Source organism: Helicoverpa armigera, chromosome 29 (assembly GCF_030705265.1).
Source record: "Helicoverpa armigera isolate CAAS_96S chromosome 29, ASM3070526v1, whole genome shotgun sequence".
NCBI lineage: Eukaryota > Metazoa > Arthropoda > Insecta > Lepidoptera > Noctuidae > Helicoverpa > Helicoverpa armigera.
In genome coordinates this window covers 3,247,536-3,267,078 of record NC_087148.1, presented here as the reverse complement: position 1 = coordinate 3,267,078, position 19,543 = coordinate 3,247,536, and the positions used below count along the sequence as shown (strand labels likewise).

At 32.4% G+C, this 19,543-nt stretch overlaps 1 protein-coding gene across 1 annotated transcript; it reads left to right on the top strand.

Moving 5' to 3' along the window:
- Positions 1-45: 45 nt before the first annotated feature.
- On the top strand, positions 46-15,536 carry LOC110382369 (uncharacterized). Its single transcript, XM_021342978.3, has 3 exons — positions 46-287; positions 14,558-14,746; positions 15,192-15,536. The coding sequence occupies exons 1-3, from the start codon at positions 173-175 to the stop codon at positions 15,326-15,328; spliced, it is 441 nt and encodes a 146-aa protein (XP_021198653.1). The 5' UTR covers positions 46-172; the 3' UTR covers positions 15,329-15,536.
- Positions 15,537-19,543: the final 4,007 nt, after the last annotated feature.

The window sequence follows — 19,543 nt, the reverse complement described above, 5'->3', positions numbered from 1 at the left end:
TACGCTCACTCCCCGCCTGACAGTTGGCATAAAAACGCGCCAAACTGAAACTTTTGACTCAGTCTCGGTGCGACGTTGACGCGTACCTGTCAAAAAAAGCGCGCGAAACCAATCGATTTTTTTTAACTATTATTTTTTTTATCGATTCGGCACTCGTGAGGTGTTGTACAAAATGAAATATTTCGTCGTTTTCGCCGTTTTTGCTGTCGTCTTTGCGGCTGAAGAGCAGAAGGAGGATGAAAGGCCGAAGACTTACAAGAGGCTGATCCCGGCCGACGTGTTAAGAGGTCAGTTCCTTTAAAAAATTCAGGCTGTATGTAGTGCAGAAATTGTAAAAGCAGGCTGAGTAATTTTGGAATCAGTGCCTTTTGTGGTTTTCGTAGGTGTCAAAAATATTAAAATTACAAAATTCGTGTGACAGATTTTGTAATGAAAACAAAAGATTTTATAATACAAAAATATAGTATTTTAATATAGATTTTACCGCAGAAAAATTACTCAAAAGTACCTAAGGTAATTTTTAAATGAAAAAAAAACCCATAAATTGAATTGACCCATATGTTTTCAAGTGGTACATAAAAAAATCGGACAAAGTGAGAGAACCTCCTCCTTTTTTGAAGCCGGTTAAAAAGATGCGATCCCATCTTATTCTAAAATGGCTAAAATCACATATGAAAGGTAAAACGAGTCAGTGAGTTGTTCCAAATAAATAGTAGGTAATAGAACGTTCTAGAATAGTAAAAGTGAACGCTACGGTAAACGCGTTTTAGGTAATCTGTTACAGCTATTAAGTAATTATTACCTAAATCTGTCCAATAAATTAAAGTTGGTTTCTCTTGCGGTTCATTATTTTATATATATTTGTTTTTTATTTACGTTACCGAATATAAAACGGTATTTTTAATATTGTATTAGGTGTTTGGTATTCATAAGTAATTGATAAAAAAAAAATTGAATTGTACCTCAAAAAAATATGTCTAGAATTACTTGTAAATTTTATTAGCCCGGTGCGTGATTAAGTTTAAGTTAAGCATTAATGGTAACATGGAAAAACTAATTATTATTCGTAATAATATCTATAAAAATAAACAGGAATTATTATTAAACTAATTTTTAAATAATTACTTAAGTTTATCCCGGAAATAATTTGCAAATAAAAAAAATGCAAATTGACATAGGTATATTTAATAATTTGATAATTTGATTTTGTTAATTTGATAATTGCACTACATTCCTTTTGATCATATCAACATTGTTTTCCTTTAATTAACTGACTACTGAAATAAACTATAAACAGGTAGACAGTTTACGAACAATGTTTAGAACAAAGACTAGTATTTTCATAATAATTATAAATATTCAATTCAATTTCCATTTGTTCATTCCATAGCTTGTCTATTGTAATCAATCTATATCATATATTATATTTATTTTCTCAGAGCTTTGTTATGAAAAGAATGTAAACGCGGTGTTTTTCCGGTGAATAATATTATTAACGGTTTTCAATATTTTTTAATTATTAGAAATCTCTAAAATAGTGCTTTATGAAAAAGGAGATAATTCTGAAATAACCTATCGATACTTGATAAGTAAATATTATACTTACCACTTTAAAATTGGTCTAGATAGGTACTGTTGAGCATACACTAAAACAAAAGAGTGCAAAAAAAAAAAAATTGAAAAAAAAAAACAAATATGAAAAAAAAACTGTAACTGTAAATGTCGGTAATATTCTCTGCTATTATAAAAAATAATTCAGTTCATTAAGGAAGGAAAATTAATCTGCTTCATAATGATAATTAATTTTCCATTTGCCAATAAAATAAATCAGAACGCAACTCAAACGTATCATATAATTATTTATATAACGTGCATTCTTTAATTAAAATAATAATTCGATTCTTACATCTATACTAATATAATAAAGAGGAACAATTTTTTTGTTTGTACCTCAAAGGCTTCGAAACTACAAAAGGGATTTGAAAAATTCTTTCACTGTTGGAAAGCTACACTAATCTCGAGTAACTAGGCTATATTTACCCCGATAAGGGAAGAGAGTTCTCAAAAAATGGCTAGTAACTTTGACAGCTATTGCTCAAAACCAGTCATCATCATCAGCCTTTTTATCGTCCCACTGCTGGGCTGCGGCCTCTTCTCACACAGAGAAGGATTCAGCGTTAGTCACCACGCTTGCTCAATGCGGGTTGGTGATTCAGAGTAAACTCAAAAATTGTGGGTAACATTAAATCAATTAGGGTCTAGTGTATCAATCTCTTACAGGTAATACTTAGGATACATATATATTCAGTCTTTCAGTAGGTAATATTCCTCAAAACAATAAATGTTCGTATTTGACGTTGCGTGTGTATTTAGCGTGAAAAAAGTGTCCGATTGCGTAAAAGATGGTCGTAACATCGTAACAAGTCGGTTTGGCAAGGCTGTCGGCTGTCGGAATACATAAATGGATCTTCGAGATCTTTCCGAGACAAATTTTTTTTACTTTCGATTTGATTTTTTTTTACTTTGGGAACAGGGCAGGAGGAAGAAGAAGGTTTGAGACGTACCTATTGTCGAAATTATTCAATTTAAGTATAATTACTTAATGTATATTACACTATTTACTTACAATTTTTGTACACATACGATAAACATAGAAACACGACAGGAAAGAAAGAAAGGAACTTTATTTTTTCTAATCTTCATTCAAAGATTTTAGCTATTATGAATCAATGTTGATCCCTTTGGTAAAAATATTCATGAGATATAAATAATAATTATGAAATAAATAAATAGAACTTTATCCGTAATTGTAAATATATTTTTTTATTTATTAAATTTTTCAACAACATTTTAAAAATATTTTTACAAAATAAAACCTTTTGTCAACCCTACTAAAGACAGTCAGTCTTAGCGAATGATTTAACAGTGAAATTGATGAATAGACCAGTTTTTAACTAGTTTATTTTAGCATCGCGTGTAAACTGCAGTTCCTTATAAAAGTAACACTTTTTTACTATTGGCAAAGCATCGGATTGTGCGGTATTTGGCACTTTTTTCTGCAATATAGTGTATGCTGAAATTAAACCGTTATATTAGAGAAGGTATATGAATATTAGGATTAGAGAGACTGTGTATAGAGACATGTACTTAGCAGTTAGATATTTTTATTAAGACGGAGACATTAGTAAGAATTTTCTTCTAAATAAAAATGGTCATGTAAAAGTACCTGCATCCATTAATTCTTATTCCAATCTTTCCTGAATAATAAATTACATTATGTGACAAAACATTTTGGCAAAAATATATCGGCAATTCACGTCGCAAAAGTTACGACATTCAACGTCTTAATAACCAAAATCTCCTTAATGACATAATACCAAGAACAACATTACATAACCTTAACAAAAAAGGAAACAATAAAAACCAAACAAACATAATAATATAATAACATTAACATATATATTAACGTTTCTAGGTCAAGGAAATTCAGAAAAGATGTCAACCGAAACCGGTATAGCAAAACTGAAGAATAAAACTTTTGACCGTGACATTCATTTAAATGAAACAGAAGATATTAATGTACGGAAAATTAATTAATAGGATTAATATAGCAGTCGCTCCTTGTAAAGCACTGGTACTCAGCTGCATCCGGTTAGACTGGAAGCCGACCCCAACATAGTTGGGAAAAGGCTCGGCAGATGATGATGATCTTTGCCCCATAAAATGATTAACACCATTTTTTTCTAATGCTAAGTGTATTCAAGTCTAGCCTTTACCAAGTACATAGGTATGAACTCTGAACTGGCATTTAAAAACTAGATCAACCACGCCTTAGCTAGCAGATTGTTGTATATTTATCGCTAATTCAATCTGAGTCTAATCTTGCCTAGCTGGTTTATGTCTTAGTCACGATTTAGACTGAAAGGTTAAGTCAGACTATTATATAATTTATAGTTCACTATGATAATTCTTTCATCATCATCTGCTTAGCATCCCAAACCATTTTAACCAGATGCAGCTGAGTACCAGTGTTTTACAAAGAGCGACTGCCTATCTGATCTCCACAACCCAGTTACTAGGGCAACCTGAAATTATTGGTAAGACTGGTTGCCACTCTAGGACAAAAATCTAAAATACCTAGTGTCTCCCGAATATACCTTAGTATTTTTTGTGATGACATTTATTTTTCGCTTATTTCCTATACCTTATAGAAGTGTAGTCACAATGTTTAATCATCATAATGTAATCGTTTGAAGTGATCTAGGTGTGCCAAGATTGCAGATTCTATTCATGTGCAGATGGTAGCTAACTCTTAATTTTCCTGATGGATTTCTATTATTAGCATACATGATTTTGATGAATATGCTTGACATTTCATCTATCAGATTATTATAAATAGATCACAGAGATGTTCAGATTACAATGTTACCAAAATTATCTACATTGTTTTGCAAATAGATCATAATCAAAGTCATGATAGTATGTTATTATATACAAAGCTTTTAGAGCATAACGGGTTTCCTGACGTAATAATATTATCAGTACTACGTAATAGTTTCAACTAGGTAGATGCTAATTATATTTGTTAAGCATAATTCGGAATTTTCCTTGCATCGGAGAGCACGTTAATGTCGGTCCTGCGCTTGATCTCTCTCCGGTGGTGTCGGATTGCCGTCCCATCGGACTATGAAAGTGAAGGAATAGTGAGTGCACCTGTGTCTGCGCAAATGTGCGTGCACTATAATATGTCCTGCACAGCTGGCTGATTTCCTCTTAATCGAATTAAGAATCTTTTTTTGGTAATGTCCGTTAATAATGCTCTTTTGTTTTTGCTTAAAAAAGATAGATGCAACCTACTGTAAATAAATGAATATTAATCTATTTAAAATAGCTGCCGTGAATAACAAAATGGTACCGACAAATTGTAGGAAGAATAATAAATACATGCAAATGTAGTAAAATTCATGATTTAATTTCCGTTATTACCCAATGAAAGGCAATTTGGGGTTCCGTACTCAAAGGAAAAAACGGGACTCTTTACAGACTTCTCTATCCGTCTATCCGTTCGTCTGTCTGTCACAAGGCAGACTGTATTTGGTTAGCAGGAGATAGTCTAATTGTATTTCATTAATCGTTATAGTAAGACAGTTTAAATGTTCACAGATGATGTATTTATGTCGCTTGTTTTATAAAAATAAAAAACTTGCCAAGTTTTTCACTTAAAGTAGATTGCGTATTATTAAGGTTGAAAGGAAATGTCGTAAGCAGGATTCCCTGTGTACAATCGTAATAAGGTTTGTCGTAACTTTACGGATATTTTGTAAGGGCAGATATAGACATACAAGTTAGCTTGCGGATATGGTAATTTTCTGTATAACGAGTAATCGTAAATTATTTTGATGTTTATTGTGGCAGTAGTTGTAGTTTGAAATTTTAACCAACTTTGAAAAGAGGAGGTTATGAAATTAATTGGTTCGTCGCTTTGTTTTACTCTACTATGTCTATTAATTTTATTTTACATAATACGTAGCTTCCTACTTTTAGTGTTAAAAAATATGGTGATAATATCGAAGTTTAAGTACGCCTATTTTATAACTCTGACAAAAAGTAATTATTAACTATTGTCGTGAATGAATGTCCTTTAAACATTTTATGTCATAAAAAGTATTTTATTTACGCTATGAATCTTTGGTCAATAAAGTTTCTAAATAGCTCATAATCATTTTATTGATCACACTCATAAAATAATTTAAACGTGTAGTAGAAGCAATCATAATAAATTCATATCACTCTTATTATGCGGGCCAGTAAAAGTAACTTAAATGAATGTGTTGGTAAAGTCATAAAAATTAAATATCCTCATCATCTCCCTAGCCTTTTCCCAACTATGTTGGGGTCGGCTTCCAGTCTAACCGGATTCAGCTGAGTACCAGTGCTTTACAAGAAGCGACTGCCTATCTGACCTCCTCAACCCAGTTACCCGGGCAACCCGATACCCCTTGGTAAGATTGGTTGTCAGACTACCCGTAATGACTGCCAAAGATGTTCAATAACTGCAAATGGATTTATTGATAGAGTCATAAAAATTAAAACATTAATCATACATTCGGGAATTAATACAATACATGTTATTGTTTATCTATACAGACATTATTTTCCTTTAGTTTGTTTTTTGTTATGCTTATCTTTACTAATACTATAAACCAGAAGAGATTGTTTGTTTGCTTTAACATGCTGAGCTAAGGAATTACTGGACCGATTTGAAAAATATTTCTATGTTAGTCAGCTTAAGACTATAGGCTACATTTTACCCGGGTAAGCGGAGTAGTTATCAAAGTACGCGGATGAAAGCTAGTTCTGAATATTCTTTCAATATCATTTATTAAGTGAAAGTACAAATAAAAAGCTTAACAAATTTGTGAAAGGTTGTAGTCAAAATATAGGTAGACATCTTTAAATAAATAGTTAGCACTTTCGCTCACAGTATTTGTCTAGTCAGTAAAGTTTTGAACCACGCTTGTTAAGAAGTTATTAGTACCATAACATTTTTTATTAATATAAAGTCAATTTAATTTTTTTATATTATTTTATTTTATCTAAAAAATACACAAATAGTAATGTCTTAATTAAAAACAAGACTTCAAAAAATCTAATCAAATTGAGTTAACATTTTACAATCCTTTATTCGTAACAAAAGAAAAATGTATTCCTTTTCTAAATATATCTTCTCAATCAATTTCAAGATGGTTGCTTCACTGCTGTCAAACTTGCTTTTGCGAAATAGGACAATGACCTTACAGGGCTGCCACCGGAGATAAATAAAATTATGATTTATTTACAGGACATTGTTAGATAGGCCTCTTACATATAAAACATAATATTATTGTAGACTTGAGCAAAACTTAGATACAATCAAACACAAATAAGGTTGAAATTGTAAAGAAGTCTTACGATTTTTGATCTATAGTACCTAAAGTGAGATCTTCTTCTTCCTCCTGCCCTGTTCTCAATATTATTTGGGGTCGGCGCAAAATGTCATCCTCTTCCATTTTCCCCTGTCACTCGTCATACTGACACTCACTCCCTTCCTATTCATGTACATACATTGTCTAAAATAATACCACAAAATGATAGCTTAATCTTATTACACGTCAATCCACGATTTTTAGTTTTTATTTTTAAAGGATCGGTTCGCCCAGAAACATAACTTTTCATACAAAGAGTACCATAAAGAAACAGCCTTTTTTAAATCGTTGACCCCAAACTGCATGGCCATTTTTGGACGATCATAAGTGGTTGTAAATGAGACACGTTTTTTCTTTTTTGTAAACTTTTAAAACAAGTTAAGCGACCCCGTAACTGGTTACCGAAAATGATTTTGCTTTATGACTACAATTATTTGTAATTTCATTTCTTAAAGTACTCTTTAAAGATGTTTTGTTGTGTTTTTAAAGTAACTGTTGCGAGCAACCGCGTAGGTGTAGTTTAAAAAAAAATATTGGTCGTTTTATCTTTAATCTTAACATATATATATAGATAAAAGTTTGAGCTTCTTAATGCCCATACAAAATACTATTACAATCGGCCTATCCTTTTGCAGCCAAAATTACTTAACTTTAATTCTCATTTTTGTGAATTACGATTTTAACGTTTTCAGATTAACACAAACAAGGTCGGCTAAATTCTTTTGTAATTAAAACACGTTCTTCTAATTAGTTTTTTCTTGCCAGCAAAAATAAAGCGATTTTACGGTACAAATCTACATCATGGTCTCGGAAAACTCGCTTGAGACCATTTTTTTTCCAAAACAAATCCGTACAAATTAGCTTCTTTTTAATTAACACCAGCCTAGAAACCAATTTAATGCATTTTACTACAGATTCGCTACAAATTAAAAAAAAACAAGTTGCTATCGAAAAAAAAAACGCGACGTTTTGAAACCAGTTTCACGTATTTTTTCCGCCCGTTTTTTCATCGCTTTCCTGGAAGTGTAGCGAAATAGTGTATTTAATTATATTATTTAATTTTATTTGACTTCCTGTTGACCTTTAAAAATGTAAGAGTGGTTATATGAATAAAAACAGTTGAGTGAACGATTCAAAGTGAACGGATTTTGCCTTGGAAATATCTAGAACTGCTAGGGTTCTGATTAAGCTAAAGTTATGCATACAACTTGGTTTAACGAGGTCGCCTTACTTAAGTTATGAACATTCATCTGTAATACGCAGAATCTATACTAATATATGTAATCTTGGAATGAGTATGAACGTGGACGGATATAGTGGAAGAGGAAGACCAAGGAAACGATGGATGGATTGTGTGAAAGTAGATATGGTAAGAAAGAATGTTACTTGTGAGATGACGGCAGATAGAAAAGTATGGAAGGAGGAAACATGCTGCGCCGACCACAAATAAAATTGGGATAAGGGCAGGAGGATGATGATATGTAATCTTGCAAGTCGGCTTATCTTAGAAACTCTTGGTTCGATTTGAAAAACATATTAGTGTTAAATGACCCATTTATCGATTAAGGGTTAAGGCTACTTTTTTTTAGCGACTTCAAAAATCATCAAATGGCGCCTCCCGCTGTGGGTTAGCAGCGGTGAGGGAGTGTCAGACTCATACTGACTAAAAACCGTCGTGTTCCGTCGTAGGCCTTTTATGTACCAGGGCCGCGGTATCTCTTTCGAACAACCCGCAGCAAGGGTATTGGGCTACTGTTTTCCTGAATACGCGAAGGAGTATGGGACGCGAGTGTAGGAATCATTTATTTAAGTGACCATTAAGAGCAAATTGTTACCACTAAACTTATTTGGATCCTTATTCTCTGTCTCGTTTTTAAGTTTATTATGCTACGTTTTTTGACCTTACATCTAAAATTAGTCATCGTCATGACTAAATGGCATCCACTTTTTTATTTCATGTTATTAAGTTTTTGCGAACGAGCGTGCATTTTTTTGCATCTTAATTCAATTCGAGCAAGGTTATACCAAAAACAGGTTATATAATAAAGGAAATGACATTTTGATATCACATTTTGTTTTTTTAGAGCGTTGACAGATGTCAACCTTCTGTCAGTTTTAAAATAGAACGAATTTGTTTTGAGTTTGTGTTCTTTTGTTACATTTTTCGTGGATTGTGGATTTCATAAATAATAGCCTAAAGTCTGACCATATTTTAGAACAGTTGACAAATGCTGTCAGTCAGTACAAACCAGATATAACCAGTATTTTCGCTTGCAAAGCAGACAGCTGTCAACTGCACAAAAGACCCCTAACATGCAAATTGCAATTTATTAAAATTACTTTTATATTCAGTTATATAAAAGTAATTTAAAAGTTTTTCAGTAATAAAAAATTATGTGTTAGGTAATAAAATATATTAACGCATTTTTTATAAAATTCATACCATAACTAATTCCAGTCTAGACACAATAGTCTATTTACAGTCACGTTTCATCGAACATTCTACGTACCATAGACAAGAAAACTTTCTTTTAGGAAATCAGATCTTCAATGACATTTAGTAAGCAATTGTCACGATTATTTCCTGTCTACCTTTCACCGTAAAACAGCTAGTTAAAACCGCTTGAAAAGTAAGGAAATAACCTTTTATGTAAGCAGAGGTATTGTGTGTAATCGATTCTGGAATATTCGATTTTGAATCGAATGGTGATCTTTCTAGGTATCGATAACTTTAGGATTATATGACAGTCTTTAAAAGTTAGGAAATCTTTCCTAGCTAGCCATTATTAGTAACTTGTCGTTTTCCCGCGGTTTCACTAGCGTCCTGTAGGAACTACTGCTCGTACCGAGATAAAATATAGCCTATGTTACTCGGGAAAAGTGTAGCTTTTCAACAGTGAAAGTAATTGCTCAAATCGGTTCACTAGTTTCGGAGCCTTTATTATACAAACAAATAAAGAGTGTTTCCTCTTTATTGAATTAAGTACATATTACACATATCGGGTGTGTCGTACCTAATCACATTAAATCCTATCACATATATACTTTATGATATTCTATGGCGAATTGTAAAAAAAATACCTAAACCATTCAGTGGTTTGGCTACAGGAGTCATTTTTCGTTTTCATAATTTACAACATCATGTGTAAAGCAGAGATAAAGTTAGGAGTATCGAACATTTTGACCAGTTGACAGCTGTCAGTTTTCAAGGGAGAATTTCCGTTGCTTGTAATGACTGACTCTGGTGTTCTAATTCCCGCACATTTTTATTTCTATTTACTTTGTTAGCATTTTTTTATTTTTATTTTTACGTAATTTATTTTTTTGTTTGTGCTAATCAACACATATTAACGTATTTAATTTAATGTGATTAGGTACGACACACCCGACATATATTTTACCTAATAACTAAGATGTGCCAATCAGATAGGTATGCAATTGTTTAGTTAATCGACAGAATGGTATTTTAAATTGACGACAGCAATCGGCTTTCATTCGAATAGATCGAATAGTTTTGCGAAACGATTCTGATTAATCGATACATCGTGATCACTTCAATAAATCAGTTTCCAAGAATATTAATCTTTTTTCAATTTCAATAGATGTTTTAGAAGATTAAATCTACTTCTAATACTAGGTACTTACAGACTAGTTGGTAAGTACTTAAAGAATGCAATGAAATATTACCTTCCACTATTGTGATAAGGTTGAAAATTTAGACAGATTTAAGTAGTTTTATGTGTTCTGTTAAATATAAATAAACAGTGATTTTCTTAGTAAATGTTGTGGTCATATTTTGTGGTTTGGCAGCTTGAACTTAATAGCAGGTGGTTTAAGTCCATATACTCAAAGTCATACTCATAGGCAAAAGCATCGCATTACATAAAATAAAGTATGTAATTGTATTATACCTACAACTTGTTTGTTTGCTTGAACGCGCAAATCTCAGAAACTACCGAACAGATTTCAGGTTCGCGTCATCTCTTTGCAGTCAATCCATCTTTTCCTTTATCTACCTCTGCCTCTCCATCCATCCACATTCATACTTACCACACTCATTGTAGCATGCGTTTCACTTCCATCATCTACCTCATCTGCCTAGCCTTTTGCCATCTATTTTGGAGTCGGAAGGCCAATGCTTTACAAGGAGCAACGGCCTATCTCACCTCCTCAACCCAGTTACCTGGGCAGCGAAACACACTTTGGTGACTTACCGGCTTCTGACTACCCGTAACGACTGCCAAAGATGTTCAAATGACAGCCGGGACTTACAGTTTAACGTGCCTTCCGAAACACGGTCATTGGTGTCCAAGATATCCTCCATCTACATTCATACTCTTTGTAGCATTATGCGACAAGCTTATGCAACTGATATACATCACATATTGCACAGCGGTTCTCAAAAAAGGACACTAAAAATGTGCCTCGATTACTGCCTTGCGACAGAGATTGCAAAACGCCAATCCATCGTTGGATTAACTGGTACGAACTGGTAGGGTTGGCAGTTTATCGACCACGGTTATTAGCAAAAGTGAGATAGTTTTCTGATTTCATTTTGTTTTTAATAGTGGATGATGCACTTAATATGTGTTAAGCTACATGATTTTTTTTCTTTGATATGGACATTAAATACATTTTTAATTATCGATGTAAAAAAATAGGGAAATTTTATATAGATGGGTCCGTTTTTCACACTGAAAAATATCTAAGGTTTTCTTTTGAGAAGAGAAATAGTCACTAATTTAGCTTTCTGATAGTTAAATATAAAACAAAAAACGGTCATGTCATTTTGAAAACGATACAGAACAAAGAGTAAACAAAGATTATTAATTAGTCATTATTTTCTCTCTCTTTATTTGAGCATGAAAAAGAAATTTATCAATTTGATATGATAAACTAACTGGTAAAAGACTAGGCAGGTGATGAAACTGACACTTCAATTAGATTTATTTATCGATATCGACAAACCTCTGATCCTTACAGTGCCAACCCTAGTCCGGCCCACATTGCGATATCTAGATGTTTGAGTACTTTCACTTTCGCAACTCTTATTGCCTTCCGCTTGCATTAAATACTAGTTTAGCACTTTAATATCACGACTTTGATTTAAAGGATTTGCAGATGTAACAGTATCATGTCACCTACTTACCTCTATAAAGTAATATTTTATTCCAAATAGTTTTTCTCTCGGTAGTCAAGTACTTTCATCATCATCTGCCTAGCTTTTCTCAGCTAAGTATGTTAGATTCGGCTTCTAGTCTAACCGAATGCAGCTGAGTACCAGTGTTTTATTTAGAGCGACTGAACTCGTGAACCCAGTTTCTTTTGAATATCTTTATCAGTCACTACGGTCTAGTCAGAAACCAGAAAGTCTAACAATCAGTCCTACCGAGGAGCATCAGGTTGCCCGGGTAACTGAGTTGAGGAGATCAGATAGGCAGTCGCTCCACGTGGCACATTGGTACTCAACTGCATCCAGTTAGACTGGAAGCCGACCCCAACATAGTTGGGAAAAGGCTCGGGAGATGATGAGCTGTCATACTTACCAAAGAATGTTTCCTCATTCACTTAGTTTGTAGACAAGACGAAATTAGCTAGATGACACATTGTTAAATTGACTGGACTGTACAAAAATGGTGACTATGCGGTACAAATGGTTCTAATAAGGAAATGCTTTATATTTGTACCTGTATGTACACGGAAACGTCTTTTGTCTATTTTTACAAAATGTTCAAATACTTCGCCCGCAATAAGTATGATCGACTTTGTAGATTTGGTATAAAGTAACCTATAGCCTCACTTAACATAGACTATCTAATTATGAATAATAATCAGTCTAGTATTTGTTGAAAATTGGCCTTTTAACCATACAGACAAACAGATTCTTCTGTGTACTAATATAAGTATGGGAAAAAATCTTTTGTTATTATTTTAATCACAAAATTTTTACAAATAGGTAAATTCATTGTACCGGTCACATCAATTTACATGGAATTTGGAATACACGTAAAATAGCTAGTTAAATGTCCATGAATGAATAGTTTAACGTTCCAACCAAAATCTAGGCCACTTTATGAAAAAGCATACAATACAAAATTCAATACATAGTTAAAGCATTTCACACGGATATGCTTGAAGAAAAGACCATTTATTCACCGTTCACACCGACACAAATCGCAATTTTACGGCAACTCCAGTCGCACGGCATTTTTCGATAAATTGCCGGCTTTTTTTCGAAAATCCTACACCTATTTAGGTCAGGGTCAGTTGAAAATGGACATTCTATTGTTCACCATATATTTGTGAAAGGCCATCTTGCTATATGTATATACCTACTCATTTGTAAGCCAATGTTACCCATCTATGTTATTATTCACTTTCTTAGGGTCGCTCTCAACATTCAATCTATCGTTTTGCTTACTGGAGATAGGACTGTGAAATTAATAATAATAATAATGGCGTCCACGGCCGATTTCGGCCATGGCGGCTGTTCTAATTGGAGATCAGTCAGCTGCGCAGGACATATTATAGTGCACAAGCATTTGCGCAGACACAGGTGCACTCACTATTCCTTCACTCTCATAACCCGATGGGATGGCAATTACTGTGACATTACTCTCTATTAAAAAATCTGCAGATAGATAATATTGGGAATGTCCCTAACAGTTATATATCTCGAACACCAATGACAGAGTTATAAAGGAAAACATCTTGAGAAAACCTGGACTATAAAGTCTGAAATTACCAACACACATTGAGCAAGCGTAGTGATTAACGCTCATTCCTACTCTGTGAGACAATAAAAATATTGATGACAACAATACGAGTCTTCGAGTGAAATCTTAGTAAACAATTCTTAGTTATTAAAACATAGTAAATAAACAAAAACAATTAACAACTGGTCATAAAATAAGAAGCTTCTCTAGCACAGAGTAGCACACTTTTAGTCGGCCGATAATTTGTTTGAGCTCATAAATCAGTATGAAGATGAATGGTAGTACGCACATTTCAAAGATCAGGTATTTAGCCGATATCAGACCGACTGAAGACTTTGATTAGAATCAAGATCTTCCTTAAAAAAAATTTGCCAACCATCGGGTCAACTGTCGGCCGACTATTCAGTTTGCAGTCTGCGGGTATTCTAAATGGTAGAAAGTTCCCTTTTACCTACAAATAGACGTTTCGAGAACAATATTTGTTATTTAATATGTAATCAGTTACGTATGTGGCGTGTGGATAGTCAATATTTTTTTAAGTAGGTATTACGTCATGATGATTATGTGTAGTCAAATATTAGTTTCCTTTAACTTGAACTGGTGTACTTCTTAGTAGTTTAGTATCTTGTTTATTTTGGTTATATTTTTAAGATTCCATCAACATGCATACAGAGAAGTTAAAATTCAAATTACTGACATAATAATCAGTATAAATGAAATATACACAAAAGGCCTGATTCCAAATAATACAAAACAGTCTCAATTATCCCAAAAATAAACTCGAAAAAAATGTACCAATTCGAAAAAAAAGCCTCAAACTAAAAAAAAAAGCCTCAAACTCGAAAAAAATGCCTCAACATTTTTTCTTCCTTGCAGACTTCCCCGGAATGTGCTTCGCGTCGACCCGCTGCGCCACCGTGGAGCCTGGCAACTCCTGGGACCTGTCACCGTTCTGTGGCCGCAGCACCTGCGTGGTCAGTGAGGACACGCCTCCCAGGCTCTTGGAGCTGGTGGAAGACTGCGGTCCTCTGCCGCTGGCTAACCCCAAGTGCAAACTTGACACTGGTAAGGAGTCAATACTTTAAACATATATATTTTTTAAAGTATATATGGAAAGGAAGAGGTGGAACCAACAAAAAATGTCTGAAAAATGACATAACGGAAAGAATGAAAGCATAAAGCATAAATGCTGTCATTCTTTCCTATTAATCCCTATTCCTATTAATTTATTAATTAATGGCATCTACGCAAATTTTTCCTTCTTGGGCTTACCCTATATTACATTGGGAGGGGGACGAGAAGAAGAGGAAGAGCTTCTTCCAAAAAGAACTCTATTTCAAATCCTAACTCAAACAGTTCAGCTGTTTTTGTTTGCGACGCTTTCTTGCTGAAAGTGTCACGAACAAACAAACAAAGACACTGTCTCATTTACAATAACTATTAGTGATTTAAAGCATATTTTATGTTCCCACAAACTACCTCTAAATACATATTTTCTTTCCATTTACAGACGCCACCAACAAGACAGCTCCCTTCCCTGGCTGCTGTCCAATCTTCACCTGCGAAGACGGTGTCAAGTTGGAGTACCCTGAACTCCCCACTCCTGCCCCAGAGGCCGAGAAGAAAGAGGAAGAAAAGAAGGCTTAAGAACTCAAAAGAAGAGGGGCATTTTACAACATCAGCCAACAGCCTGAAGACGAAGAGCGATTGGTCGAAAATCGCGTGATAATCTGAAAGAAAGAATCTCATTGGCTGATGAATTGTTCGTAGCGTAAAATGCCCGGGGTGTAGAAATTGGTCTCAAAATATTCCTTAATTATACCAAATTTTTTATTTTACTGTTCTGTTTGACTGGCGAAAAACCATGGAATTTGTAGATTTATTTATCCGATTTTCTATAAAAAAATTATATTGTGTAGTAAATTGGTCATTCAGAACATATTTTCGTGGTTTAAATACACGTTTTTGGTGTGACTGAGTCACAAAAGAGTTCAAAAGTAGATTTCTATTTCCTGTTCTTTATTAACTTTACAAATGAATCAAACAACAGTTGGTTTAGTCATCGAGTGACAATAGAAAGTTTGTTCACACAAAAATGTATGGAACGCTGCTTGTGATTCTTTTTACATTTTTTGTATTTTTTCCAACGGTGCGTTTTGTTTTTAGAAGTTATCGGCTTTTTTACTTGAATACCTAACTAATTATAATGTTTTGTGATATTGATAACATTAATATAAATAGAAAAGTTATTCAATAAAAAAATACAAAATTTCTACATTGTTGTTTTTTTTGTGTACCTTCTTGTCTTTCATTTAGTAATTTATCCTTCATCAATATTATACAAACAACACTGAATGGGTTTTCACGTGCTTTTCAGTTTCCTTATAAATATAAGGTACTTATATAACAACAGCTTTTAACAAAACTTTGTTGTTGACTGTACCAGTTTGCTGATTCAACTCAAAAAAATAAAATCCAAAAGTTATGATGTTCTATGATATAAGACACAATAGTTTCAAAATAAATACCCTCACTAATTAACTCAATATTTTATTCGGGAATAATGAATTTAATTACAATTAATAAATACACAATACATTAATGATTGTCAACACTTTTTAATACGTGTATAATATAATAAATTTAATGAACCGTACACCTAAAAACCTTAATTAACATGAAAACACTAAAAAATCATAAACAACAATGACACCTATGCTATGCAGTAAAAAAAAAATAAGAAAAAAATATTTAAAAAATGATTTCGAAGCGATTACAATCCTTATTTTTTAAACATAACAGTCTATAAATATGTTTGTAACTTTTTCATCTAATCTAACACTGATATCTTAACGTTACATGATATTACATATTACATTTTAAAACGTTATTATTTTTTTAACTATACGATAAAATATAATCAACTATATTTTTAAAATCACATTTTTCCTAATTTTATAACATTTATATTGCACAAAATAGACACAGATCGCGACTTAGTTACACCGTTTGAGCCGAACTTTTTTTAAATAAACGTCAAGCGATCACGACAAAATGGCGGATGACAGAAGCACTAAATATTACACATTTTGCAATATAACTCATTATTTCTGCCACAATACTATGTTATTTGCGATTACATGGTAACATTCAAATATATTAATGTTATATGATTAAAAATAAATGCTTGAATCACCACCTAAGGCGATTATTTCTACAAAATTTCAGAAAGTAGGTTCAAATTGAAAAAAAATCGTCAATTTTACGTCTCAATTTGCAAAAAAAATATATTTTAAAGTTAGGAAATAAATATTAACCAACGTGAAGTAGTTTACTAAGAATAAATATTTAACTGAAAAATAATTATTAAGTGCGCAGTGTTAAATCTATATAGTTTTTTTCGAAAATATATATCCTTGAAGGCTTTGAAAATAAAAATGTTTGATATGTCATAATTGTACATCACAATGATTTTGGAATCGAAAAGCTTAGAGATAGGCAAAATAGGACAGTTGTTTGACTTATAAAATATACTATATTATATATGTACGTAGTTTTATAATATCAAGACATTTTATAATAAGAATTAGATTTAAGTATATATATTGAAGAAGTAAAAATAATATTTTGAGACGAAATTTTACCAAGCCAAACAACTATCCTATTTTTCAATTTAAATAATATCGCTGTTTTAGATGAAAAAATATTTTTCTCATAATTATTTAGAGTTGAAAAATATTCTGTTATAATTTATACAACAGTAAAAAATATTGATTAAGCAAAAAGAGGTAGTAATCGGAAGATGCAAAAATATACTTTTTTTATTAAATATTTTAGGTATATAAGTATTTAATGAGATACGCCTTTTAATAGCTCAAACTTTGCATGACGACAATCAATTTTTTTCCCTATTTTATGTACATTTATTAGAATAATTCCTCTCATTTTGACCTTTCTTTTATACTTACAATATTTTTTTTTTATTTTAACTTCCCTACCAATACCTGGATATGCTTTTGTTTTCAAAATTGCTGAATTCAAAATGAAATCGTTGTGCTAATATTCGAGAATTTTCGATAGTTGAAGATTCGATTTTAAGAAAATAATTTCAGTAGAATTGCGGGGTAACTACGCAACGAGACATAGCTGTCAAATTGGTTCTTTATACTCTTCATTTTGACAGTTAAATAATAATCATTCCTTGCTTGAAACTTTCAGTTAAGCCACGTCTGCACCGGCGTAAAAGGCAGCTTGCTTAGTGCCTATACTCTAGGCACTAGAGTCTAACGAGTCATTTCACGCCTTGCTACAAAGTACCAACAAGTATGTTTATATGGATGCACTCCAAGCGACTAGATGGGTCCCAAACGACTATGGGTCGGTCACATACATGTAAGAATTCCTTTTTACTAAGGTACTCTTTAGGTGACTTGCTAGACTCTATGCAAGTCGCCTGCTTGTGAGGACGTGGACTTATGTAAACATAAAAATGCCAAGTGTACTTGACTCCTAGGGATCAGATAGGTATGGCATAGGTAATCCGTCTTCTTTTTTACTAATTACCCCGCTGTTTGAACCAAGCACTAACTGCTTTTTATGAGAAGTTATACAAAAAAGAAAACTGTTTTTAGGATAATGTGGTCACCTAATTAATAAAGCGTTTTAGCATTTTAGGAAAATTAACACAATATACAAAATAGCTTAGCAAAAATAAATTGAAAAAGCGTTTCTGAGGTTTTTTGCACCCCATTAAAAATACACATTTATATTCGCATAAACACGAGAGTAAAAAATATAGATCTCAGCTATTTTACTAAAAATTTCAACAAACCGGTCTTTTATGATATTTTTTCTATTGTGTTTCTTTTACTGGCACATTTATTCAAGTATATCTATTTACTTGATGATATTGAAAGTGTATGTAGTCATGTTTCTAGTTCCAATTATTATCCTAGGTCAGTTACAGCGATACTTATTTCGTAAGGCTCTGAAACGGCCAATTGCTAACACTTTTACTTAAGGAACCAGTTATTTTTACCAACTCTACTGATGCAACTGCCTATTTACAAGTAAAATCGACTAATATAGTCTTTCCTTTATTTATTAAGTATCGGTATAACTAACCATCTTCATGATTTTTTACTCTAAATCTATCAATTACATCTTAAATTATTATTTTCTCGACATTTTTTCCACTAAAATCGGTTTTTGAAGCTCAGTTAGAGGATTTTTTGAAGTAAAATTGGGTAAAAGTTTTTTTTTTTGTATATTATTTGCTTTTTTTAAACAGATGTCGTTTCTTGCAACTAATTAATATGAACATTGAACTGTCTAACACCTATAACAACAAGCTACGAGGTACACCTATATATAGCTAATATCTATAAAACTTTTATAAATGTATACAATATTTTGGATTCTGATGATTATTTTTTTTATTTTAATTTCTCAATACGTTTTAACATCAATTCAAACTACTTTTATGGAATGTAAGCTTTAACATGTAACAACAAGCATTTTGATACTATTTTTTATCATTATATTTTTTAATATCATATATATAAATATATATATTTAACAAAAAAGTTTGCTACCTAACATATTAAGCTGTCCAAAGTTGCTGGATGATTTTCAAAGAACGGCTTTTGCAACAACTCTTATTCACATTAAAATCTCACCTAAAATTGACCAGCCTCATACATTTGCAACTCTTTCTTAATTTTTAACAATTAATTTAGAATCTGACTCAGTATAATAAGCATTTTTAATACAGAAAGCAAACGTTTGACACTTTTTTCTCAAAAATCTCATTTGATGGTTTTTTTTTTCAATGTTAACAATTTGGCAGTTTGGTATTTTTTC